Source organism: Desmodus rotundus, chromosome 4, assembly GCF_022682495.2.
Source record: "Desmodus rotundus isolate HL8 chromosome 4, HLdesRot8A.1, whole genome shotgun sequence".
Classification (NCBI taxonomy): domain Eukaryota; kingdom Metazoa; phylum Chordata; class Mammalia; order Chiroptera; family Phyllostomidae; genus Desmodus; species Desmodus rotundus.
This window is the reverse complement of record NC_071390.1, coordinates 158,190,063-158,213,880: the sequence shown is the minus strand read 5'-3', so window position 1 is coordinate 158,213,880 and position 23,818 is coordinate 158,190,063. Positions and strand designations below refer to the sequence as shown.

At 42.6% G+C, this 23,818-nt stretch overlaps 2 protein-coding genes across 4 annotated transcripts; both read right to left on the bottom strand.

Annotated features, from left to right (window-relative positions):
• Window positions 1–4,241: 4,241 nt before the first annotated feature.
• On the bottom strand, window positions 4,242–14,566 carry TLR10 (toll like receptor 10). 3 transcript variants are annotated; one of them, XM_045182604.2, is made up of 4 exons: window positions 14,264–14,566; window positions 9,299–9,396; window positions 6,273–8,148; window positions 4,242–6,167 (listed from the first exon to the last, which is right to left on the bottom strand). In XM_045182604.2, the coding sequence occupies exons 3-4, from the start codon at window positions 8,084–8,086 to the stop codon at window positions 5,654–5,656; spliced, it is 2,328 nt and encodes a 775-aa protein (XP_045038539.2). In that variant the 5' UTR covers window positions 8,087–8,148; window positions 9,299–9,396; window positions 14,264–14,566; the 3' UTR covers window positions 4,242–5,653. The 3 variants fall into 3 exon arrangements, with proteins under 3 accessions (XP_045038539.2, XP_045038537.2, XP_024429636.2); XM_045182602.2 differs by having other exon boundaries at window positions 4,242–8,148; XM_024573868.3 differs by lacking the exon at window positions 9,299–9,396 and having other exon boundaries at window positions 4,242–8,148.
• A 5,189-nt stretch (window positions 14,567–19,755) lies between these two features.
• On the bottom strand, window positions 19,756–23,818 carry TLR1 (toll like receptor 1). The gene has a single exon (XM_045182671.3). It carries the CDS (start codon window positions 23,806–23,808, stop codon window positions 21,439–21,441), a length of 2,370 nt encoding a protein of 789 aa, XP_045038606.2. The 5' UTR covers window positions 23,809–23,818; the 3' UTR covers window positions 19,756–21,438.

Sequence of the window (23,818 nt, the reverse complement as noted above, 5' to 3'; positions counted from 1 at the left end):
GTGGTGGTTATCACCTTGAATTCCAAGGCTGGGGGACAAGGGGGACTACAGGGTAGAGGACATCTGCTACCATGCCTGCCATCCTCAGGTGCTAGAGACAGGAGGTGACACCACGATCAAAACAGATGGACATAGGCCCACACAGGTGGCTCAAGCCCAGGGGTTGGTGGTAAACTGTTGGTAGCCCAGACCCCCAAAATCATCTTGTGTTCAATGTGAGCATCACCCCAAATCAACATGTCAACGCCATGCTGGTGGCTCAGTCTGGGTGATCCCGCACTGCTCTGGCCAGTAGGAATGACCTCCTTGCCTAAATGTCTACCTCAGAGGAGGGCCAAACAACCAGTCTCTGAGAGGACCCCATAGGTATGAGCTTCAGAGCCCCTCAGAATACCTGGGTGACCTTATATGCAAGGTGGTGGGCCAAAAATGCCCCACAGGAGACAAATGGAGACCAGGGGGTCTGGGTCTCACTCATCCTTCTCAGAGAGCACCTTCAGTCCTGGCAGCTCCAGGCCCCAAAGACTTAGACAATTCAAGGAAGGTCCCAAAGAGCTGGCAGTGGTGGCAGAGGCCGGGGCCTGAGGCATGGGCTCAGAACTTCCCCTTTTCCTCTTCAAAGGCTGAGACAACAATAAGCCCAGAGGCAGGGGTGGGGGAACCCAAAAACCCCATTTGTGGTGACTCATATAATCTTCAGACTCTGAAATAGTGCAAAAGCTGCTCACAGCAAATCCCCAAGATCAAGCAGATCCCAGTAGGAGGAAGTGAAGAGAAGAGCCAAAGGTGGGGGTGTGGGGAGACAACCCAGTGATGGCAGCTCCCAGAAAGTGTAAGCAACCACACGCTTACTAAAGGTGAGGAACACTCCTAACGAGTAAAATCTGTATCTCTGATTTAACATTTTAAAAAAGATTTTCATTTTTTTACTTTTAGAGAGAGGAGAAGGGAGGCAGAAAGGGAGAGAAACATCGATGGGTTGCCTCTCATACATGCCCCAACCAGGACCAATCCTGCAAACCAGGCACGTGCCCTGACCGGGAATCAAACCAGTTACCCTTCACTTTGCAGGACAACACCTAACCAATTGAGCCACATCGGTCAGAGCTAGCCCTGATTTGCAACAACTGGGGATGACACTAAAGTGGGCAGCCTTATCCACAAAGAATCCACAAACAAACTCTGCTTCCTTCAGAAAAGACTCAGAGTGGCTACTTGCTGGTCACTGTTCTAGGCAGAGTTGGAGACAACGTCTGTGAGCAACACGGAGGAGAATCTCCTCTCTAAAGGCATTTGCATTCCAGTGGGGGAAGACAGAGGAGAGGCACGACAGACAGAATAATAATCCAGTCATTTAGGAGGCTGCAAATGCTACTGAGAAATAAAAAGCAAGGAAGGTGGACAATGAGTGCCATCATTTTCAACTAGGTCATCCAGGAAGTCTTCACTGGAAATGTGGTTGGAGCAAAGATTCGAAAGGCAAAGTCTGTATTGACATGTTTTGGGGAAATGTGAATGGATTTAGAATCTATTCCATTGGATTTTATTCAAATTTTTAAAGTAATTTTTAGAATGTGCATGCATTGTTAGTATTTACCACTGAGCCACTTCGGACACCACTAACAAGGCACATTCTGGAGATAAATACCTGTCACTGAAGAAGGAGACTTCCGGCTGCTACCTAGAGCTGTGCTGGCAGGAAGGCCCCACCCAACCTCTGTAACCCTGACTCTGAACAATTCCACCTTTGGCTGCACCTTTGTCCTTGGACAACTGAACGTAAAGGACTTCAGCAACTCCATAATGGCTTGTCTGTGAAGGTGGCAGAGTGTCAGCCGCTGGCTGTTGAAATAGATGTCCAGGTTAGAACACCTCCTTATCCACAGTGAGGAGGTCTCCACTGTGCTTGCCGCCTGTGGGGACTTCCGAACACACTATCAGACCTTCGTGTAGTTTGGTGGAGGACTGATGTCAATACCAGCAGCACACCTGTCACCACAGCACACCAGTGAAAAATGGAGCTCAGGGACTATGGGAAGCATCTCCACACAGAGTACCAGCGATGTCCTCAAAACATCCAGGGAAATCAGGCTCCCTGTTATTCTTTATGCTTTACACTGACAACCATCTTGGGAACAAAGAGGGGATGCCCTGAGGAGCTACCTCATAACATGTTACTGAGAGAATGTTGTTTTAGGGGTGTGAATTCAGTGGCAGATGCAGGCTGCTTTGGTAGTGTGGAGAGACTGCAGACAGAGTCCAGATCTCAAATGATTATGGGGAATATAGGGCTCCGATCTTGGCAATGAAAATGAAAGGCTCAAGATAATAAAGTCAAATGTGAAAAATAAAGGCCACCTAGTTGTGGATTGGAAGGAAATATGTTCATTAAGGAGTTAAAAGACTAATGTTTGGCCACAGGCTTCGGTGAGTTATTTAAAATTCTAAAGACTCATTTTCCCCATTTGAAAGTAAGAACTAATACTTGAAAAGTTCTAAATTCTCACTCAGTTTAATTATTCCTCATTTATGCTTTTTTTTGGACCGGCTTGTTATAATAGATAAAGGAGTTGAACCTTTTAGGAACATTTGCCCTAAGTTAGATTTAAAATTCTTACTTTCCCCCTCTGAGTCACTTGGGAGTCGAGGACTACAGTCCCATCTCAGTCCTCTCTGCCGCCTAAGCCTAAGTATCGACACCGAGCTGTCGTCATCCAGCCAGTCCCACCATTGATCTGCAGAGATGCACAGTGGTTATGAAGGGCCTCAAAGCAACCCACAGGTGGACTCCAATCACATTGGTGCAGCGGGCAAAAATACCCTTGGGGGGAAATGGGAGAAGCTCTAGGCTGACCCATGGCCAGGTCATTATAAGGAACGTGCAAGTTTACAAGTCTGGAGTCATTCTCAAAACAAGATCAAAGCTGTGGCACTGGCTTCCATTACCTCGTGCTCCTGTGCATGTTCGCTTCCCTGTCAGCATCACGGCCACTTGGTGAGGTCTGAAATTCCCTGGGGAAAAGTATATCATCAGGCTTGTTTGAGGCTAGGTGCTATTGTATCTCAAACCCCACCGGTAAACTCGTGTATACTTCGTTTTCTCTTATCATGAGCCATAGCAGTCAAAACCAAGTGGGTTAGTACATGGATGGTAATCAAAGTTTCTGAGAAGGAAGAGTACAATGTGATCTGACAGGTAAGATTTAAGGGAAGTCCAGTTGCTGAAACAAGAAGTTGCTGAGAGCTAAGCCCAATGTGTTATTTTTTCATTGTAATAAAAATATTTCTATTTTAAAAACCATATGACTAAACTGAGGATTCTACTATGGTGTACTACTGGTGACTTTCAGGCAAATGTTACCTACTTTGCATGTTACTAATTAATCTTTAAAGGTACGAGTCGCACACTGACTAATGTACTCAAGATTTACAAGATCCTCATATGGTATTTGTGTGGCTCCTCCAGAAGTCACGCATGAATCACACTGCTTAACTGTCAGCAGCCCAGCTGCTGGGAGCCTGGGAGGAAAGCCCTTCTGCCGCTTCTCTGCCCTCACCCCACTGTGGTTTCCTTGGGCTTTCCCTTCTACCAACAGACTTGGACTCAGCAGGAAGGAAGAAGAGAGACACAGCCTCGTGGTTTCTGGACTTGAGCTCCTCAGAGTAGACTGGCCGTTGGACAAACGGTAGCTCACCTGGCTTCTAGATACACACCCAGCCCTCTCCTTATAATTTCAGGTTGACTGTCTTGAGTACAATTTTTCAAATGACTACTAGCCTAAGGAATTCATGAGACCACAACCATAAGGAAAGAAAGCAGATGAAGAACCAATTTCCCCCTGCTCAGGAGATGAGTTTTATTAGACAGAATGAGATAAAAACATGTTGTTGGAGGTCAAGAGCAACCAAATATTGACAGTTTTACATGACTCAAGCTGTACTCAGGAATCCTTCAATTCTGGATGCTCTGTCTTCTCACCTGGCTTTAACCTGTTCTTGATCTTCCTGTCCAGCTCCCCAGAATTTGCCTTCAAATTCCACGATCTCTCCTGAAGCCTGTGGAGTCCCCACTAAGTTCCTTCAGTTAACCCAACACCCACTTCAACATTCACTGAGCACCTTCTCTGAACCAGGGACTGAGCGAGTTCGGTACAAGGTACAAGGACAAGGTACAAGGACAGAGGGAAGTCTGTCCCAGCCTTTGATCTAGTGAGAAATGGAAACTTTAAAAGCATGCATTATCACTTCGGTGACAGAAATATGTCTGAAGTGTTATAATCAAGTGTTAATCAAGTAGCATCATGTTTTGGGGAAGAAGTGGGGAAGGTTTCAAAAAAAAGTTGGCTTTTTGGGTTGTGCCTTGAAGGGTGTGTAAGATTTCCTGAATAAGCAAGGGGAAAGGATATCACAGGCAGTCACAGCACCAAAGACTCGGCAGGGGTGTCCAAGCTTTTGGCGTCTCTATGTCACACGGGAAGAAGAGTTGTCTTGGGTCACACATTAAACACATTGCGACACATATTCACAAAAAATTTCATAATTTTTAAAATAAATTTACAGTTTTGTGTTAGGCCTCATTCACAGCCATTCTGGGCTGCATGCGGGCCACAGGCCACAGGTTGGACACCCCTGTGCTAGAGCCTGGGGGCCTGAAAGAAGATGGAATGTTCTGGGAAAAGATCAGTAAGTTGATAGGGCTCAGTGACAGGGCACAAGAAGGTGAGAGGACAGTGGTGTCAGACCTTACAGGAGCTTGGCATTTCCTTCCTTTATCATGGGAGTGAGCCACAGACATTTTTCTAAGCAGGGAAGTAACGTGTTTTGAAGTATAATGTTGCAAAATTTCAAGAAAGCTGATTTTTCCTTTGATGATCTGTGAGACTAGAAGAGAAGAATTAAACAAAATGAATAGGTTTTAAAAATAATCTTTATTGGGTTTTTTTCCTGATAAAAGTAATAAGAGATTCATTCTAAGCAACTCCAACATTATAGGAATATACAACATAGAAACTAAGTGCTCCTTGTGTCCAGTCTCCCAAACTCAAACCACTGTGATATACCAAAGTACTGACACAGATTCCTTTAGACTGTTATTTCAGCGAATAAACCACCAGATTGATAGAATGTTCCCCATACCAGTAAATATAGGGCTACCTCATTCTTTTCAATGGTGGTGTAATGTTCTATTGCATTAATGTATTTATAATTTATAGAATCAATCCTTATTTTGTGGACATTTGAGCTGTTTTCTACTGTTCATGATTATAAACAATGCTGGGACAAACACTTTTTTAAATAAATAAATTTTAAAAACTATTTTATTTATTTATTTTTAAAGAGAGGGGAAGGGAGGGAGAAAGAGAGGGAGAGAAACATCAATCAGTTTCCCCAGGTGCCCCCAAGTGGGAACCTGGCCCACAATCCAGGCATGTGCCCTGACTGAGAATCGAACTGGAAAACACCTTTTTACATAAACCTTTGCAAACCCCTGTTTCTATAGGACACATTCTTAGAAAACCTTTATGGAATTAATATGAAGGAGCGATCGTGTTTCATTTTAACGGACATTGACAAATTGTCATCCTAAAGGTTGTATCAACTTGTATCCCAACAGTGTATATGGGCCCCAATTTCCCTAAGGGAGAATGGGGTTTCATACGTAGTCTGTTCTTATCAGAGAGATTGCAGAACCTCGAGACTCTTCATTCAACTCTGCGAATGTCTGCAGTTCATACGTGTCCCTGGTTTCTAATAAATTAACATTAATATTGGCTCGAAGGTTTGCCCAAAAAAGCCCACATTTACGCCTATCCTTGGGCCATTCCAAGTATGCTTTCTTTTCCAAGAGGGCTTTCAGCGTTGGGTACCTAGTAGGAATGCAGTAGAGTGGAATGGGCTCCAGCAAGATGAGGATTATGCGATGAGAAATTTCATCGAGGAGAGAGTGGTGGGCAAAGTAGAGTTCATAATGGCACCACTCACTCAGGACAAAGCTGGGAGACAAAACCAATATACACTTACAGCTTCCCTCAATGCAGTTTAGGATATTTTCAATAACTGTCTGGCTGGTGTCAAAGTTTCCCTCAGGAAGGCAAATCAAAACAGAGCCATCTTCTTTCTCTAGAGTGGGGATCAGTTCATGCTTCACCCAGGCGGAATCAGGTTCACTGTAGGAAATGAACAAATGGAATTGGACATTTCTCTTGAGCTGTTGGGTTGTCTTCCTAACCCTGTGCCACATCCGTGTCCACTGGCCCAGCATCCGGACATACCAGAGCAGATCAAAGTAGTGGCAGCAGAAGGCCACAGCCGCCCCCAGAGCTAGCATGACGGCCACAACAGTGACGACCAACAGAGCTGTGTTGCAGGATAATTCGGGGAGGTAAACATCCTTTAACTGAGTCCCCTTTAGATTCAAAGGGTGTTCACAGATGTATGAATCTGACCATCCAACCATCATGCCCTTGGAATATTTTTCAAGCTGAATGAAATCTCTTAATTCACACGTACACCGGAATGGATTTCTTCCTGCATTTAGAGTCTTAACTCCTGGGCAGCTCTGAAAAAAATTCGGAGATGGGCTGAGAATTAAGTTCATTTCAATGTTTAGAACTGAGAGTCTTTTAAAAGGACTGCACCCAGGAAGATCAGTTAGGACATTAAATGCAAGATTTAGCTCTTGCAAAGACTGCAGATGAATAATCTCTTTAGGGACAGTTTGAATTTGGTTATTATTCAGGTCAAGTATTTGAACACTTGTGGGCAAACACCGGAAAACAGAATCAACAAATTTGTTGGATGACAGGTTCATGGTGGTCAAGGTTTCTGGCCAAAAGCAATTTTCATTATTTTCATGTTGTAACAGATTTTGGCTTAGATCCAAGAACTGCAAAGTTGTGTTCTTAGCAAAATAACTCACTAAGGAAAGTGTTTCCAATTTGTTGCCCTTCAGAATGAGAGTTTTCAAATGAGGCAACTGGATAGGGTTTTTAAATAGTTCATCTGTTAAGATATTATCAGCAAAATTTAAATATTGGAACCTTGTAGGGTAAACAGGGAATAGCATGTGAGGCATCTGTGCATCTGATATTGTCAGGTTTTCTATATCCATTTTGGTAAAAAGCAAGTAGACTCTCTCCTGTGGAATATGAAACAATCTCAAACGTATATGCTCCAATTTTACAGTTCTCATTACAGTGTTTGAGTAGTCAAATGAGCTGCGGTCAAGATAAACCACGCCTCCAAAAGTCACGTGCTCAATTTGGAGATATTCTACTGATGTATGCCAAACAAACTGGAGGATAAAGAGAAGATCATCCCAAAGTACATCAACGTTACTAAGTAACAGAGTAGATGTCTTAGAATTCTCTAAAGTAAAGTTGTTTTGAGTTTTGTAACTTGCAAATTGGCTTTTTCCATCTATATTTGTCATTTCTAATATTTTTGAAGTCTTGATTCCATCACGCAAAAGAACCCAGAAATTTGTGTTCACTGGTAAAACAATGTGAAGTTTTGTTGTATTTAAGATGGGCAGGCTGCCTTCTTCGTAATGAGACAGGGTCCTCAATCCTAAAACAACAGTATTTAGATGCAAATAAGCAATTTTCTGGAAATCTGATTTTTGTATTTTTGCCCCACTCAAACCTAAGACTTCCAGGTGAGACATGTTGCTCATCTCCTCACAGATCGGCATGGTGTCAAAGTCGTTGAAAGAAAGGTCTAAATGTCTGAGACCTGCCAGGGAGTACCAAGTCACAGTCTTCAGTACGTTGTAAGACAGGTCTAAGTATTTTAACTCCTGGTTAAATTCAAAGGTCTTGATATCCAGCTCTCGGATTTGGTTGTGGCACAGGATCAAAACTTTCAGTTTAGAGACAGAACGAAAATCTGAACTCTGGAGTTCACAAAGGAGGTTGTAGGATAAGTCCAGTGTGGTTGTGGCTGGGGTCAAGTCTACAGGAACCTTTCTGAGAGACAGGTTGGAGCAGTTGGTCGTCAGTTCCCTTTCTTCCGGTGGCTCTGAAGCCCAGACGTGCACTGACATGACAATACCACAAAGCACACAAATGCTTCTGAGATGTCTCATTGTGATTCCAGGGATTTTATCATTGGTTCCCGCATATGAGTGATGAAGAGGAGGTCAAAATCCTAGAAAGACAGCAAACGATGTTAAGTGGTTATGTGGTTTGTTAAATCCTGTAGGATTTTAATTTTTTAAATGCCTATATGACTATATTCACCAAGAGTTTGAAATAGGGTCCCAATGTGTATGCTGACTCTTTGAACTTGATGTAGGGGCTTGGCTCGTAGACTTCCAAGCCAGTTACTGTGGCATATCTCCATCATGGAGACACGTCAGGATTCCCAGAAGGGAGAAATACAATAATTGGCAGAAGTGCCTCTCTCTTGGTTTAACTCAGGAACTGTACTGCCAGGACATACTCACACCCTCTCTCACAGTCCCTCTGGATAGCCTGAAGGCTTTAAGGAAATTGAAAGCAATTTTTTAAAGACTTTATTTTTTAAGAGCAGTTGAAGTTTCTCGGCAAAATTGAAAGGAAGGTACAGAGATTTATTTTGCCATATCCCCTGCCCCCCCCCCACACACATAGCCTCCTTCCTTGTCAACATCCTCCGCCAGAGTGATACATTTGTTACAATCGATGGACCTACATTGACTTATCACTGTCACTCCAAGTCCATAGTTTACATTATGGTTCACTCCTGTACATCCTGTGATTTAGACAAATGTATGATGACATGTGTCCATCATTATGGTATCATACAGAGCATTTTCACCACCCTAAAAAAAACCTCCGTGCTATGTCATTTTATCTACACACACACACACCCCTAGGCAAGCCCTGATATTTTTATTATCTCCACAGTTCTGTCATTTCCCAAATGTATAGTTGGGATCACACAGTACGCATCTTTTCAGATTGGTTTCTTTCCATTAGTTACATGCACTTAAGTTTCTTCCATGTCTGCATGACTCGGTTGCTCATTTCTTTTTAGTGCTGAATAGAATTCCATTTGTCCAGAGGTACCACAGTTTATTCATTCCTTCACCTTCTGAAGGACATCTCGATTGCTTCAAAGTTTTGGCAATTATGAACAAAGCTGCTGTAAACACCTGTGTGCAGGTTTTAGTGTGGATGTAAGTTCTCAATGAAAGCAATTTTTATCACTTAATACTGTAGGGCCGCTAAATTAATGTTATGAGGTATTCCTCAATTTTTGTAATTTGTGGAAGTAGAGAGTCCCCTCTCTACTATATCTGACTTTGAACACTTACCAACATACATGGAAGGTCCAAAGCATAGAAGTAACCAGAGTGGTCCCCATCCTTACGCCTTCATATGTCTTTGGGTTGGTGCAAAAGCAATCTGAATCCTGCCAAACAATCACAACGATGAAGATGAACACATTTTCCATTTCTTGGAGGCTTTCTATGTGCCAAGGAAAATACTGAATCCTTCATGTGAATCAGCTCACTGATTTACCACAACGCTCTGAGGGAAGTTCTAGTTCTTGCATTTTACAGGTGAGGAACCTCATGGATGCAGAATTCTGAGGGCTTTGAGAAGAGGCAGGCTTCAAGTTGTTTGATTAGACCCAGAGCGGAGGTGGTCGGAGACCTGAGATTTTCACAGCATTCGTACTTCAAGACATTTATGAAGTACCCACTTGGCCAAAACTTTTCTAGGCACTGGGGATATAGCAGTGAATAGAGCAGACAGAACTTCTGTTCCCACACAGCTTGCATCCCAGTAAGGGGTAAGAAAAGGGAGACTATAAGCAAAATATAAATGTATATCCAAGGTAGTGATATGGACTAGAAAGAAAAAATTAAGATACAGGGGGTGGAGAGTGGCTGGGGAGGGTGATATTTTGCATAGGGCAGTCCAAAAGGGTCCCTCTGATATGGTGGCCTTCGTGCGGAGGTCTGAAGGGAGTGAGGGAGCAAGCCGCTTGTCTGGGGAAAGAAGTGTCCTGCAGAGAAGCACGAGCACAAGGTCAGAGGCCTGGTGGACAGCACACTTGGAGAACGTGAGCAGTAGCTACATTGGGGTTGGGGAAGTGAACTGAAGGGTCAGTCGATCTTGCAAGGACTCTGGATTCTCCTCTGATTGAAATAAGAAATCAGGAGAGGATTTAGGGATGAGAGTCACAGGTTCCCAGGTACGTTTTAAAGAGTCCTCTACTTGTTGGGTGGAAATGGCTGGAACAGCACAAGCCTGACAGGGAACATCTGCTGGGATACTATCAAGTAATTCATGCAAGAAAGAAGGTAGTGCGGGAGGTGGTGAGAAGTGGTGGGATTCTAATATTAAAGCAGTAAACTCTTCAACTTTATGGCCTCCCACACCCAGCACTCGGAAACACCAAGGGAAGGTAAGTAGTGGTGTGAGTTTTCCCGCTTCAACTTGCATGTGTCCGAAACACACCGACCCTCAGACTGGTCACTCCCACACACAAGCAGGAGGGACAAAAGGCTCCCTCCACGTGGCGAGGCGACACCTCGCTGCGCTGTTCTTGCGGGCCGTTGTTGTGAGCAGCTGCGTGTGTGGACAAGCGCCCACCGGCCCCGGTGTGGTGGGGGTGCCGAACTGGCAGAACTCGCACAGCACGACACCCGAAATATCACCTCACTCTCATCTGCATTTCTCTGTCTCTAGAACCTACTCAAGTTTGGGGGTTTTATTTGTTTGTTTGTTGTTGTGAAGAAATTCTAGAAATTGTGGGTATTTCTCTAAGTAACTTAACAGTGAAAATACTTTATAAAATTGTTTCATAGAAAATAGGAAACCAAACACAGAAATGCTCGACCACCTAGTGACATGGCAGCGAAGAGAAAACTTGACTTTGATAGTCCTTGTCCCCTGTCCACGGCGGAAAGGTGCCATGACAGGCTCTTGGTGGGGATGGGATTGAGGAGCTGGTAGCCTGGAACAAGCCCAGGGTTTTCACCTTTGCACTGAGATATTTCCTCCATTTTTCCTCCTTCCAGCCCGGCCGAGGTAGTCCTTGGTCATCTCCTTTTCATGTAAAATTTATTATAGCATCCAACGGTCAATGGAAGAACAACTATGAATATAAAAAGAGCCTCTATGATGTAGCATTATATCTGTAATAATCCTCCGGATTTCAGGAATCCAGCAAAATAAATCGGTCCCCAGTGCCATGATTTCAATCTATTATCCACATTTAGGAAGACATGAGTATGAGTAACTTGTTGCGTTTGATGAATCTATACATTTATATCGACTCAGCAAGTCTGGTGGCATCTCTGCTCCACGTGGACTCATGCTAATGACCCGGGGGCCACTTGATGTCTTTGGGGGCAAGGACAGCCAGGATTCGATGAGCTAAGTAATACTAACCTTATGCAGATGGATCCTCCTGACAGCCAAGCGCTGTCACCACTGCCCCTTTATGGATGCGGAAGGCGGGGGTCAAAGACGCGCCCCACAGTCACTGAGTTACTGCCCTGGGCCCAGGGCCTGGGCTCCGAGCTGCTCCAGGGTGAGTCAAGGCTGATTTGTTCACAGAATGAGCTATACTACCTTAATCACAACGAAACTACATCTCACTAAGTTGTATTGATTCTTTAAAGTCTCCTAATACACAGTCCAAGGAACCTATGAGTGAGTCTGCAAATGTCACCCAATTTAGATTTTATTTCAATTACTTACAACGACACAGATTGAGTCATCATATTGAGCACTAGCTTGTTTAAGCCGCTGTGTTTTGTGACAGCAGCCAGCCTGTGGCCTAACTCACCTCTAATACTAGTCCACGACACGCTCCATGAGCTGCTCTTGCTTCCTTCTGGGATCTTACTTCACATTACTCTTCTCCTGCCCTCTACACTCCAGCCGTACTTGCCCCTCTTTAGCTCCTTGGCCATACTATGCTTGCTCCACCTGAGGGCCTCGGCACTACCTTCTCCCCTGGGCTGGCATGCTCTTCCCCCAGTCCTTCCTTGGCTGGTTTTTTCTTGTCATTTAGATCTTGGCTTAAAGTTTGTCCCCTCTAAGATACCTGATTTGACCACCTAATCTAAAGTGGCCAACTTGCTTTTGGTTCATATCACTCTATTTTAATTCTTCTACAAAATGGAGCGCTTACTAGTATCTAAAACTTTGTTCATTTATTTGTTTATTGATTATCTCCCCCACCTCTCATGCCCAGGAGAGACAAGAGTTGACGGTCCTGTTCACTTCCATACCCCCAGCACATAAGATAGAGCCTGGCACACCGCACATGCTCAGGAAATACTTTTTAAAATGTATATATGAATGAACAAATGATTTCATTTTGTATTTTTTAAGCACACAGTGGTACATAATATGCTCTCAAAAACATGTGTTGAATGAATGAACTGGTGTTGTGAATTCCTGGTCTGATGCAGTGCATGAGGGTTCAGGAATGAGTTTAGGGTAAGGGATTGGTCGATCTGTGTTCAAGTCCAATCTTAGCCACTCACTGGCTGTGCTAGTTTAGATCATTTATTTAGCTGCTGGAGAGTCCCAGCTTCTCATCGGTGAAACAGGTTTTGTGAAAAGGCATAAAAGAGAGAATGTATATAAATCACATGTCACCGTGGCTAGCATATTACAAATGGTAGCACTTATCAGGGCCAAGACTAGGGTGATTTCAGGCACAAATTTTAAGGGACATGAAGTCACTCATTAATCAAGATAACATTTTAACAATTAAAATTAATGCAGACATTCATGATGAACAAAATATTAAAATTTTCCATTGACACAAGACCTGTGTTACTGATTCTCCCTTTTGTCTCAGGCTGCAGGATGGCGTGGCAGGACAATGGCAGGGACAGTCATTAAGCTGATCGAGGTGGTTTGAACAGTATCGTGTCACAGAATGCTTGCAGCTGTGGTCACTTACCTTGAGCTCCTAGGTCTGAGAGCTGTGGCCCTAGAAAAATGCAGCAGAATCTAACCCGGTTGCTTTCTCTGAAATCCCCCAAGTTGAGAGGTCAGAGCTTCCATGGTCTACCCGCCTCTTCTCCCCACCCAATACCACAACCTCATGTAGAACTTATTCTAAAGAAGGGAGAGGAACTAACTCTCTTTAAACTTCTCTTAGTAATAAAAAGATCCTATTTCAGGCAAGCCGTATGCATTATGGCATTTCATTAAAATATTTTAAAAAGTAGGACATAAACTTTTCACAAAACATCCATCCAATAAGTAGTATTTATTATTATTATCATATTCCTACTGCTGTGACTACTCTGCTGAAAGCAGGTGAAAAACAGAATGACTTTCCTTAATAGAGTATGATTTAAAAGCCCAAGTCAAGGACACCATGAAGTGACTATTGGTGGTTTGTCAAAGAATATCTAATCCTCTAATTTCTCTTTCCCAATGATGCAAAAAAAACAAACAAAAAATGGAGGAGGGTTTAAAAACTCAGTGAATGTTGAGTGATCTTGGTAACATAAGAATAAAAATGACTGACATTTGTTAAGTGTTTTTTATCTGCCTGGCATGGAGCTACCTGCTTCCCATACATTATCTTGCTCAATCCTCCTGACAGCCCAACAAAATGGTGGCTACTTTTATCCTGATTGTACAAATGGGAGCTGAAACCCAGAGGTTAAGTAACTTGCCCAAGGTTGACCAGTGAATAAGTGACAGAGCTTGGATTTGAACCCACACCTGTCTAGTCCCTTCTAGAACCCAAGTTGAAGGCGATTTGAACCCTGAAATGAAGTAGTTTGGGAGGTGATTACCCAGGTTGACTCCACCGTCAGGGCCTGCTGCCATGGCGGCCTCTTCCTTCCCACTCCATGTGCCTCTCTCACGAGTGGCAGGCAGCTGCTATGGGACACTCTGCTAGGTGTCACAAGAGTTCAGAAGATTTTGCCTACATGCACAGAGTTACACAGTCACAAGAATTAAAATAAAACTCAGAAAGTGCACCAAACTCTAATATATGGCTTAGCGCAGGTGGTCTGTGAGAAAGCTCTTCTGGGGATCAAATGCCCAGATGCCCCTGATCCATTCCCTACAGCAGCCACATGGTCACTTTGACCACTTTGGACTTCTAGAGGACACTGAGCAAGAGCCACAGTGTACAAAATCCACAAGATGTGCCCTGCTTTTAGACATACGACACACAAGCAGAACTTTTAAACTGTAAATAAGCAACATGTATGCTTTAAACAGCCAAACAGCAGATGTCACTAACATGCATTACAGGAAAATTAAAGCTGGAGGAAACTCACCACGACGCCTGGGACCATCCACTGCAGGCAGAAGGACTAGCCAGGTTTAAGCAGCAACCAGCGAAAGGAAACTCAAACCCCATGCATCTTCAACACAATTCCTCAGGTCAGTAGCCCTGAGGTCTGTCACTATTCATTAATTCTCAGAGTAATAGAGGCAAAATAACAAATACTAGAAATCTGAGTAAGGCTGCGTTTTTCCCACATACATAAGTGCACATGACTCTTGAGGGAAGGCCCCTGCAACCCTCACTGCCTTTCCGTGAGTGTTACGACAAACAAAGCTAACAGCTCTCACTCCCAGGCTCGCAGCGCCCGTCTGAGCCGCAGGTGTGGGTGAATCACTGATGGGCAGAACCGGCTGCAGGAGTGACTGAATCAAGCTTTTCTGTGATGCTGAAAGTCCTTTGCCCTCTACTGCATCCCGGTGGTACTACAGGTTGCCTAAATTGGTTATAATCTCAGAGAGCCTTTTTAAAAAATGCAGTAAACTACAGATACATAGAATGTATCATTTTAACCATCTTAAAGCAGTGTAGTGCCCCCAAGCACATTCCCACTGCTGTGCGACCGTCACCACCATCCACCTCCAGATCTTTTTCCTCACCCCACAGTAAAGCTCTGTCCCCATGGAACGGTAACTCCCGATTTCCCCCTCCTCTCAGCCCCTGGTAAACAATATCCTACTTTCTGTCTCTATAAATTTGACATCTTTCATTACCTCATATAAGTTGAATTATCTACTATGTGTCCCTTTGTAACTGGTTTATTTCATTTAACATAATGTTTTTAAGGGTCTTCCATGTTGTAGCATGAAGGAAATCTGAATTTTCTTCTTTCTTAAGGTTGAACAATATTCCGTTGTGTGTAAATGCTTCATGATGTTTATTCATTCACCCGTCAATGGATACTTGGATTGTCTTTAGCTTTTGGCTATTGTGAATAATGCTGCTCTGAACGTGGGCACATGAATAATCTGTTCAAGACTCTGCTTTCAGTTCTTTGGGGCATATACTTAGAAGTGCAGTTGCTGGGTCACACAGCAATTCTATGTTTAATTCTCTTGTGGACCTGCCATCCTGTGCCCCAGAGCATCTTAGAGCTTTGCTGGCACCTCACTTTAAGGTTCAGATCAGTTACCTCACCCATCACACTGGGGGGAGTGACCAAGTGGCGCTGAGAAGGAATAGAATGCTGGCTCCATAATTTTAGAAATCTGACTGGAAGAGGGTGGGAAGGGGTAATAGAGGCTCTGTCTTGAAATAAAGTGGTAAGACAAGCATGGTACAATTTACAGAGATTGCAGAATGCAGATCAATTTTTCCAAAGCAACACTTCTTGAGGTTTTATTTATACTTAAGAATTAGGTGACATTGCTGGAAATTACTAGTGAAGATGAAAATTTCCAAATGGATTTGTTCATAGGAGGAATGGTCAATTTTTAAATGAATGATAAAATTGGTTTATGTAAATGTGAAATTGGGGAGGGGTACATTGTTAAAACAAGAATGTTTTTACAATATTTTTAAGTAAAAATGTAATAAGTGTATTTCTACACATATTTTAGGGGAAATCATACCATAAATAACTGTCTAAAGAAAAACAATAACAAAAACAGTCTGCTGCCCACATAAACATACACAAACATGTGTGCACACACAAGAAAGCAGGAGCCAGATACACACGCATAGGAATGTTGGAGCGGGTAGTCCTCTCTTGTTGGATGAACCAAGCTCTAACATCTCTTTTATCTCAGAAATTCTCAAACCACTATGATCAGCACATTCATATTCATGATCATCCTCTCAAGGAAAAATAATCAGTTGGGGTTTTCTGTGTCCAAAACCATAATTTTTTCCCAGAGTCCAACATGTTTCAACACTTTACACTGTCAGTAGATGGAGACATTTCCTTTACCTCTTTTTAAAATTTATTTACCAAAAATGAGTTGAGCCAAGTTAGAAAGTAGGATTCTGTGTTACCATGTTCATTACCACTTTAGATTGCATTTACTTCTTAAGTGCAGGGAGTATCACATAGAAGATACCAGCTAATGTTCACAACAGACTACTGAGAAGTTACATATAATTCCCGTTTGACAGATAATGAAATTTGTTCAGAGAGAACAAGAACTTGCTAAGGTCATCATCCAGTAAGAAATGGAGTTCAGATTCAAAACTGAGTCTGTCTGGCTCCGAAGCCTGCGATGATTTCACTACACCAGGTGTGCAAGAGCTTATGTACTATTCCCTCCACCTTCATTTGCAATTTCTAAAAATTTTAAATCCTTATTTTCACTTAGCAGTTAGAATAGGAAGCTCAGAACCATATGTGTTGATAACTTGGAGATGCAATTTTTTTGTTCCCGTCAAAAATCTTGCCTCTTTCCCTTCACTTCCTTTTGAAGCAGTGCACCAGCACACTGCCAGTCCTCACAGAGCCCCGGAACAATGGCAGCCTGGGACAGTGGCTACCACCTGGCCTTCTTGTATCCTCCAAAGTGGGCAGCAGCTATTCTCTATTCTGGTTATGACTGGACTTCTCTTTGACTCTTCCTCTTTCTCAATCTGCTTCTCTTTTCTACCTTTAGCTTCTCTTTATTGCTGTCTTTGCTTCTATAGCCTTTTCTCTGTGTCATGCTTATGGGCAGAGCAGAGGCTCTTCCTGAAGGCATTTCCCTCAAGATAAGAAATCACAGTGGGTCCTTGAATCACCATCCAAACTGGAGCGTCTCTATTGGGCACAGGACCCATGGACTATTGGATAGTCTTCTGGCCTATTTTATGTCTTGCCTTTGATAAGGTACAGGCACCTGGACCAGGCAGATAGGACAGTCACAAAACTCAAGGCTGCCTGCATGGTGGAAGAGGGACTGAGGCTGCTTTCTCCCCACACCACTGAAAGCCTGCTCACAGTTTAGTATGAAGCATGTGTTAATTGAGTAAAGCTCCTCTAGTTCAATTATAAATATCAATAAGAGAAAATAGTGTCCCAGGCTACTTTTTCTGAATTGTGTGTGTGTGTGTATTTGGTTCCTTTTATTTTATTTTTTTTAAAGATTTCATTTATTTACTTTCAGAGAGAGGGGAAGGGAGGGAGAAAAAAGAAAGGACGGAAGGGAGGGAGAGAAACAGCAATGTGTGACACATACATTGATCAGTTGCCTCTCACACGCCCCCAACCAGCAACCTGGCCCAAAACCCAGGCATGTGCCCTGAGTGGGAATTGAACAAATGACCTTTCAGTTAGCAGGCCAGTGCTCAATCCACTGAGCCACACCAGCCAGGGCTGAATTATATTTTTGAAAAATAAATAAAAGGTAATAAAATTCTCACATGGTTAGGAAATGCAAATAGTTTTACTACACTTGACGAGTATAAGGAGGGGAGAAAATTTTAGTTTGAACAAAAAAATTAAATCATCCCAAATATGTAGTGGGAACCTAATGAGAGACTGCAGAGATTTGGTAAATACATCATTATCAAGAGCTATAGCAGCACTATCTAATAGAATATAGAAATAATGCCACTCACATAAGTAACTTTAAAGTATCTAGTAATTATATTAAAAATACAAAAAGAAGCTCCCGGCCAAGATGGAGGCATAGTAGACACACTGTGCCTCCTTGCACAACCAAAAGAAGGACAACAACAATTTAAAAACAAAAAACAACAAGAACTGACAGAAAATCGAACTGTATGGAAGTCCGACAAGCAAGGAGATAAAGAAGAAACACTCACCCAGACCAGTAGGAGGAATGGATACAGGCAGCCGGGGCAGGGAGGACTCACGGCGGCGAGGCGGCGGCTGGCGGACCCAGCGAGGTGGCGAATTGTGGAGCGGGGCAGGCCAGGCTGCAGCTAGCAGAACCCACAAGGTGATGCCTGGCAGACCCTGCGGCCCCACATTCGCTCATAGATAAAACGGAGGAACAGCAGGGGAGCAAAACAGACTGCACAACCCAGGGCTCCAGCATGGGGAAATAAAGCCTCAAACCTCTGAGTGAAAACACCCATGGGGGTTGAGGAGAAACTCCCAGCCTCACAGGAGCATTCATTGGAGAGACCCACAGGGGCCTAGAGTGTGCACAAGCCAACGCACTCAGGAACGCACCAGAGGGGCCCAGTTTGATTGTGGGTAGTAGAGGGAGTGATTGAAATCCAGCAGAGAGCAGAGTAAGCGCCATTGCTCTCTCTAGGCCCCTCCCCCACATACAGCATCACAGCACTACAACCAGCGTTACCCTGCCCTGGTGAACACCTAAGACTCCACCCCTTTACGTGACAGGCACACCAAGACAAAAAAAATGTCCCAAATGAAAGAACAGATCAAAGCTCCAGAAAAAATACAAGTAAGCAACGAAGAGATAGCCAACCTATCAGATGCACAGTTCAAAACACTGGTAATCAGGAAGCTCACAGAATTGGTTGAATTTGGTCGCAAATTAGACGAAAAAATGAAGGCTATGCTAAGAGAAATAAAGGAAAATGTACAGGGAACCAATAGTGATGGGAAGGAAACTGGGACTCAAAGCAACGGTGTGGACCAGAAGGAAGAAAGAAACATCCAGCCAGAAAAGAATGAAGAAACAAAAATTCAAAAACATGAGGAGAGGCTTAGGAACCTCCAGGACATCTTGAAACATTCCAACATCCGAATTATAGGGTGCCAGAAGGAGAAGAGGAAGAACAAAAAAATTGAAAACTTATTTGAACAAATAATGAAGGAGAACTTCCCTAATCTGGCAAAGGAAATAGACTTCCAGGAAGTCCAGGAAGCTCAGAGAATCCCAAAGAAGCTGGACCCAAGGAGGAACACACCAAGGCACATCATAATTACATTGCCTAAGATGAAACAGAAGGAGATAATCTTAGAAGCAGCAAGAGAAAAGGACACAGTTACCTACAAAGGAGTTCCCATAAGACTGTCAGCTGATTTCTCAAAAGAGAACTTACAGGCAAGAAGGGACTGGCAAGAAGTATTCCAAGTCATGAAAGGCAAGGACCTACATCCAAAATTACTCTATCCAGCAAAGCTATCATTTAGAGTGGAAGGGCAGATAAAGTGCTTCTCAGATAAGGTCAAGTTAAAGGAGTTCATCATCACCAAGCCCTTATTATGTGAAATGTTAAAGGGATTAATCTAAGAAAAAGAAGATAAAAAATATGAACAGTAAAAATGACAGAAAACTCACAGTTATTAACAACCACACCTAAAACAAAAACAAAAACAAACAACTAGAACAGGAACAGAACCACAGAAATGGAGATCACATGGAAGGTTATCAACAGGGGAGTGGGAGGGAAAGAGAGGGAGGAAAGGTACAGAGAATAAGTAGCATAAATGGTAGGTAGAAAATAGACAGGGGGAGGGTAAGAATAGTATAGGAAATGTAGAAGCCAAAGAACTTATAAGTATGACCCATGGACATGAACTATAGGGAGGGGAATGCAGGAGGGAGGGGGTGGGCAGGATGGAGTGGAGTGAAGGGGGGAATAGGGACAACTGTAATAGCATAATCAATAAGTATATTTTAAAAAGTACAAAAAGAAATAGGTGAAAATGATTATAATATTCTCTTTAATCTGTATAAACTACATAAAATATTTGCACGTGTTCAATATAAAAAACTATTAACATAGTTCATATTCTTCATTCATACAATGTCTTAGAAATCTTGTATGTGCTACCGCACGCGTCAGACTTGCCACAGGTTAAGCACTCAGTAGCCACATGAGGCCAGCGGCTCTCACGTTGGACAGACAGAGCTAGAGCCTTGTTAATAAATGACCACCCTACAATTAGCCAGCAAACCAGACCTCTAATTCACCCACAAAACTTTCCCCAGTGATGCCAAATATTTTTTAATATATTTTATTGATTATGCTATCATAGCTTTCCCATTTTCTTCCCTTTATTCCCCTCTACCCTGCAACCCCCCTCCCGCTAGCATTGCTCCACCTTAGTTCATGTCCGTAGGTCACACATATAAGTTCTTTGGCTTCTCCATTTCCCATCATATTCTTAAACGCCCCCCCCCCAGTCTATTTTGTACCTACCATTTCTGCTTCTTATTCCCTGTACCTTTTCCCCCATTCTCCCCCATCTGCCTCCCCTCTGATAACCCTCCCTGTGATCTCCATTTCTGTGATTCTGTTCCTGTTCTAGTTGTTTGCTTAGTTGTTTTTTTTTTTTTAGGTTTCAGTTGTTGATAGTTGTAAGTTTGTTGTCACTTTATTGTTCATAGTCGTGATCTTTTTTTTCTTAGATAAGTCTCTATAACATTTCATATAAGAAAGGTTTGGTGATGATGAACTCCTTTAACTTGACCTTATCTGGGAAGCACTTTATCTGCTCTCCCATTCTAAATGATAGCTTTGCTGGGTAGAGTAATCTTGGATGTAGGTTCTTGCCTTTTGTGACTTTGAATACTTCTTTCCAGCCCCTTCTTGCCTGCAATGTTCTTTTGAGAAATCAACTGAAATATTATGGGAACTCCTTTGTAGGTAACTGTCTCATTCTCTCTTGCTGCTTTTAAGATTCTCTCCTTGTCTTTCATCTTGGGTAATGTAATTATGACATGCCTTGGTGTGTGCTTCCTTGGGTGACATTGGTTAAGGGCTGCTTCCAAGGACAATCTCCAGCACTTCTGAATTGCCCATCTTGTGGGCCAAGTGGGTTCTCATGGCCAGAAAGAAAGCCCTTCAGGAAAAGTGTCTCCAGCATTAGCAATAAGCAGCCTTCAACAAATAGAGCCAAATGCTGAGTGGAAATGAAGAATGCACCAACAGTTACAGAAATATGCTATACAAACCCAGCTACTGGTATAAAAAGCAAGGAGTTTTCTATCGTTAACTCTGGGACATGGGAACACATATATCACTGAAGTTGTTGGAACAGGTGCTTCTCTTGATTACATAATAAATTCAGTGAACTCAAGTGAAAAACAAGTGAATCCCTCATAGGCTAGAAATTAATGGTTTATATCAAAATTATATCATTTCATTTATTTTTATTACCATAAATGGTGAGCTGGAGCATGAAAAATATACATTTTTATCTATGTCACAAATTCAAAGTCATATTTAGGTTCATGTTGATGTGAAATAAAGTCATTGTTGGAACTTCCAAAAGCAGCCACAGTGAGAAGGGAATATTTTTAGATGTATGTGTGATTATTCTTTTGCTTGCTCCATCAACTTAATACAAATGGATGCTCTTAGGTTAGCCCAAAAAAGTGCATGTTTGCTTTTCTCCTTGGGCCAATCCAAGTAAGTCCTCTGTGCCATGAGATTTTTGAGTTTGTGATAGGTGCTAGGAATAGAATACTTCGGAATGGGTTCCAGCAAGACCAGGATTAAGTTGTCAGATCCTTCATGAAAGAGATTGTGGTGGGCAAAGTAGAGCTCATAGTGGCACCACTCGCTCTGAACAAAGTTGGGAGATAAAACAAAGATGGACTTGTAACTCTTCTCAATGCAGTTGATGATATTTTCCACAATGCTCTTGCCAGGAACAAAGTTCCTCTCGTGGAGACAAATCCGTATATCTTCCTTTTCTAGGTTTGGCAGTAATTCATTCTTCACCCAGGCAGAATCATGTTCGCTGTAGGAAATAAAAGCATGGAACTGGAGAGTCCTTTGCAGTTTGTCTAAAGGTATGTTCCTAGCCCTGTGCCGGGTCTGGGTCCACTGACACACCATCCTGAGATACCAGGGCAGATCCAGATACATACAGAGGACAGTCAGAATAACAGCTGACACCAGTCCAGTGACCCCAATGGTGACAATCAGCAGAGCTGTGTTGCAGCTTAATGGAGACACGTGAAAATCCTTCAGTAGGGTCCCCTTGTGGCTTCCTGGGTAGTCACACTGGTAAGAGTCAGGCCAACCCTCGACCACCCCACTCGATACTCGGCCTACACTTTGGATAAATTCTCTGAGCTCACACGTACATTGGAATGGATTGTGCCCTGCATTTAGGGACATAATCTTCTGGCAGCTCTGGAAGAAATGAGCGGATGGGTTGGAAATTGAGTTATAGTCAATGATCAGTACAGAGAGGCTGCCAAAGGTACCACATCCAGGCAGGTGGGCTAAGGAATTGAAAGCAACGTTGAGTTCTTGCAAAGCCTCCAGACTGGTGACATCTTCAGGGATCCTTGTTATTCTGTTATTGTGAAGATCAAGAACCCTGACCCTGGAAGGTAAACAACTGAACAGAGAGTCAGTAAGTCTATTTGAGGACATATTTAAACTTAATAAACTTATAGTCCAAGAGCAATATCCTTCACTTTCATCATAACTTAGAGAATTCTGGCTAACATCTAATTGTTGTAGAGATTTCATCTCCTTTGTCATCTGAGCTATATTTACAAGTTTTTTGAATTGATTCATTTGTAAACTAAGTGTCTCTAACCTAGCCAAGGTTCCACAATTGTCAAAAACTGTATCCGTTAAGAGATTATTGGAAAAATCCAAATGCAGAAATGGGCTCATTTGGGATGGGCAAACCATGTGGAGCATGTGTGTGCCAGACACTGTGAGATTCTGGATGTTCATATTTGAAAAGATTCTATAGATGTAACCTTGTTGAAAACTGAACGTGTAACTGACAACTTGGCGTATGGATAAGGCCTTCAGTGAAGTGGCTGAATTATCAAAATTGCTAACATAAAGCTGACCTTGTAGTTTCACATTTGAAATTGAGAAATACTCTACGCTTGTATGCCAAACCAACTGGAGCATCGTAATGAAAGAATACCAATTTGCTTCAATGTTGTTCAAAGTGAGATTTGATAATCTGGAATTATTTTGAAGTTTTGACAGAACATTTAGGAAATAACATCCACTGTCATTTAGCACACATTTAATATTGGACAGTTCCAGATTTACTGCTGTGCTGGCTGACACATCCAGGATAAAGCTGAATTCCTTTCTTGTGGGGAAAACAACATGCAGACTCTCTGTATTAAGCTTTTGAAGGCTCTCAGGGTCTTCTTTTTCCCCATAAAGGTCTCCTAAGATGAGTAAAACCTTATTGATATGCAAATGAGCAATTGGCAGCATACTAGATTTTTGTAACTGTGTGGCACTCAAACCAAGAAATTCTAGCTGAGACATGGCGCCAAACTCTTTGCAGATGGGCAGGGCATCAAAGGCATTAAATGAGAGGTCTAAGTGCTTGAGATTCACAGTAGGATGGCAAGAAATCTCCTTCAACTTGTTGTTGGACAAATCCAAGTATTCCAATTCCTTGTTAAATATGAAAACACTGATGTCAAGATGCTGGATTCTATTATGAGAAATTATCAAAATCTTCAGCTTTGATAGTGATAGCATGTCAGAAGTTCGAATCTCAGATATATTGTTTTGTGATATATCTAAGACTGTTGTTTTCAGGGACAGGTCTTTGGGAACATGGATGAGACCTCTCTTTGATCTGTCAACTACAAATTCACTTTCATCAGATAATTGGATTTTGATCTCAAGTGTTAACATGAAGATGATGGCAAAATGGAAGATGGTAAAATTAGTTTCAGTCATTTTGTCACAC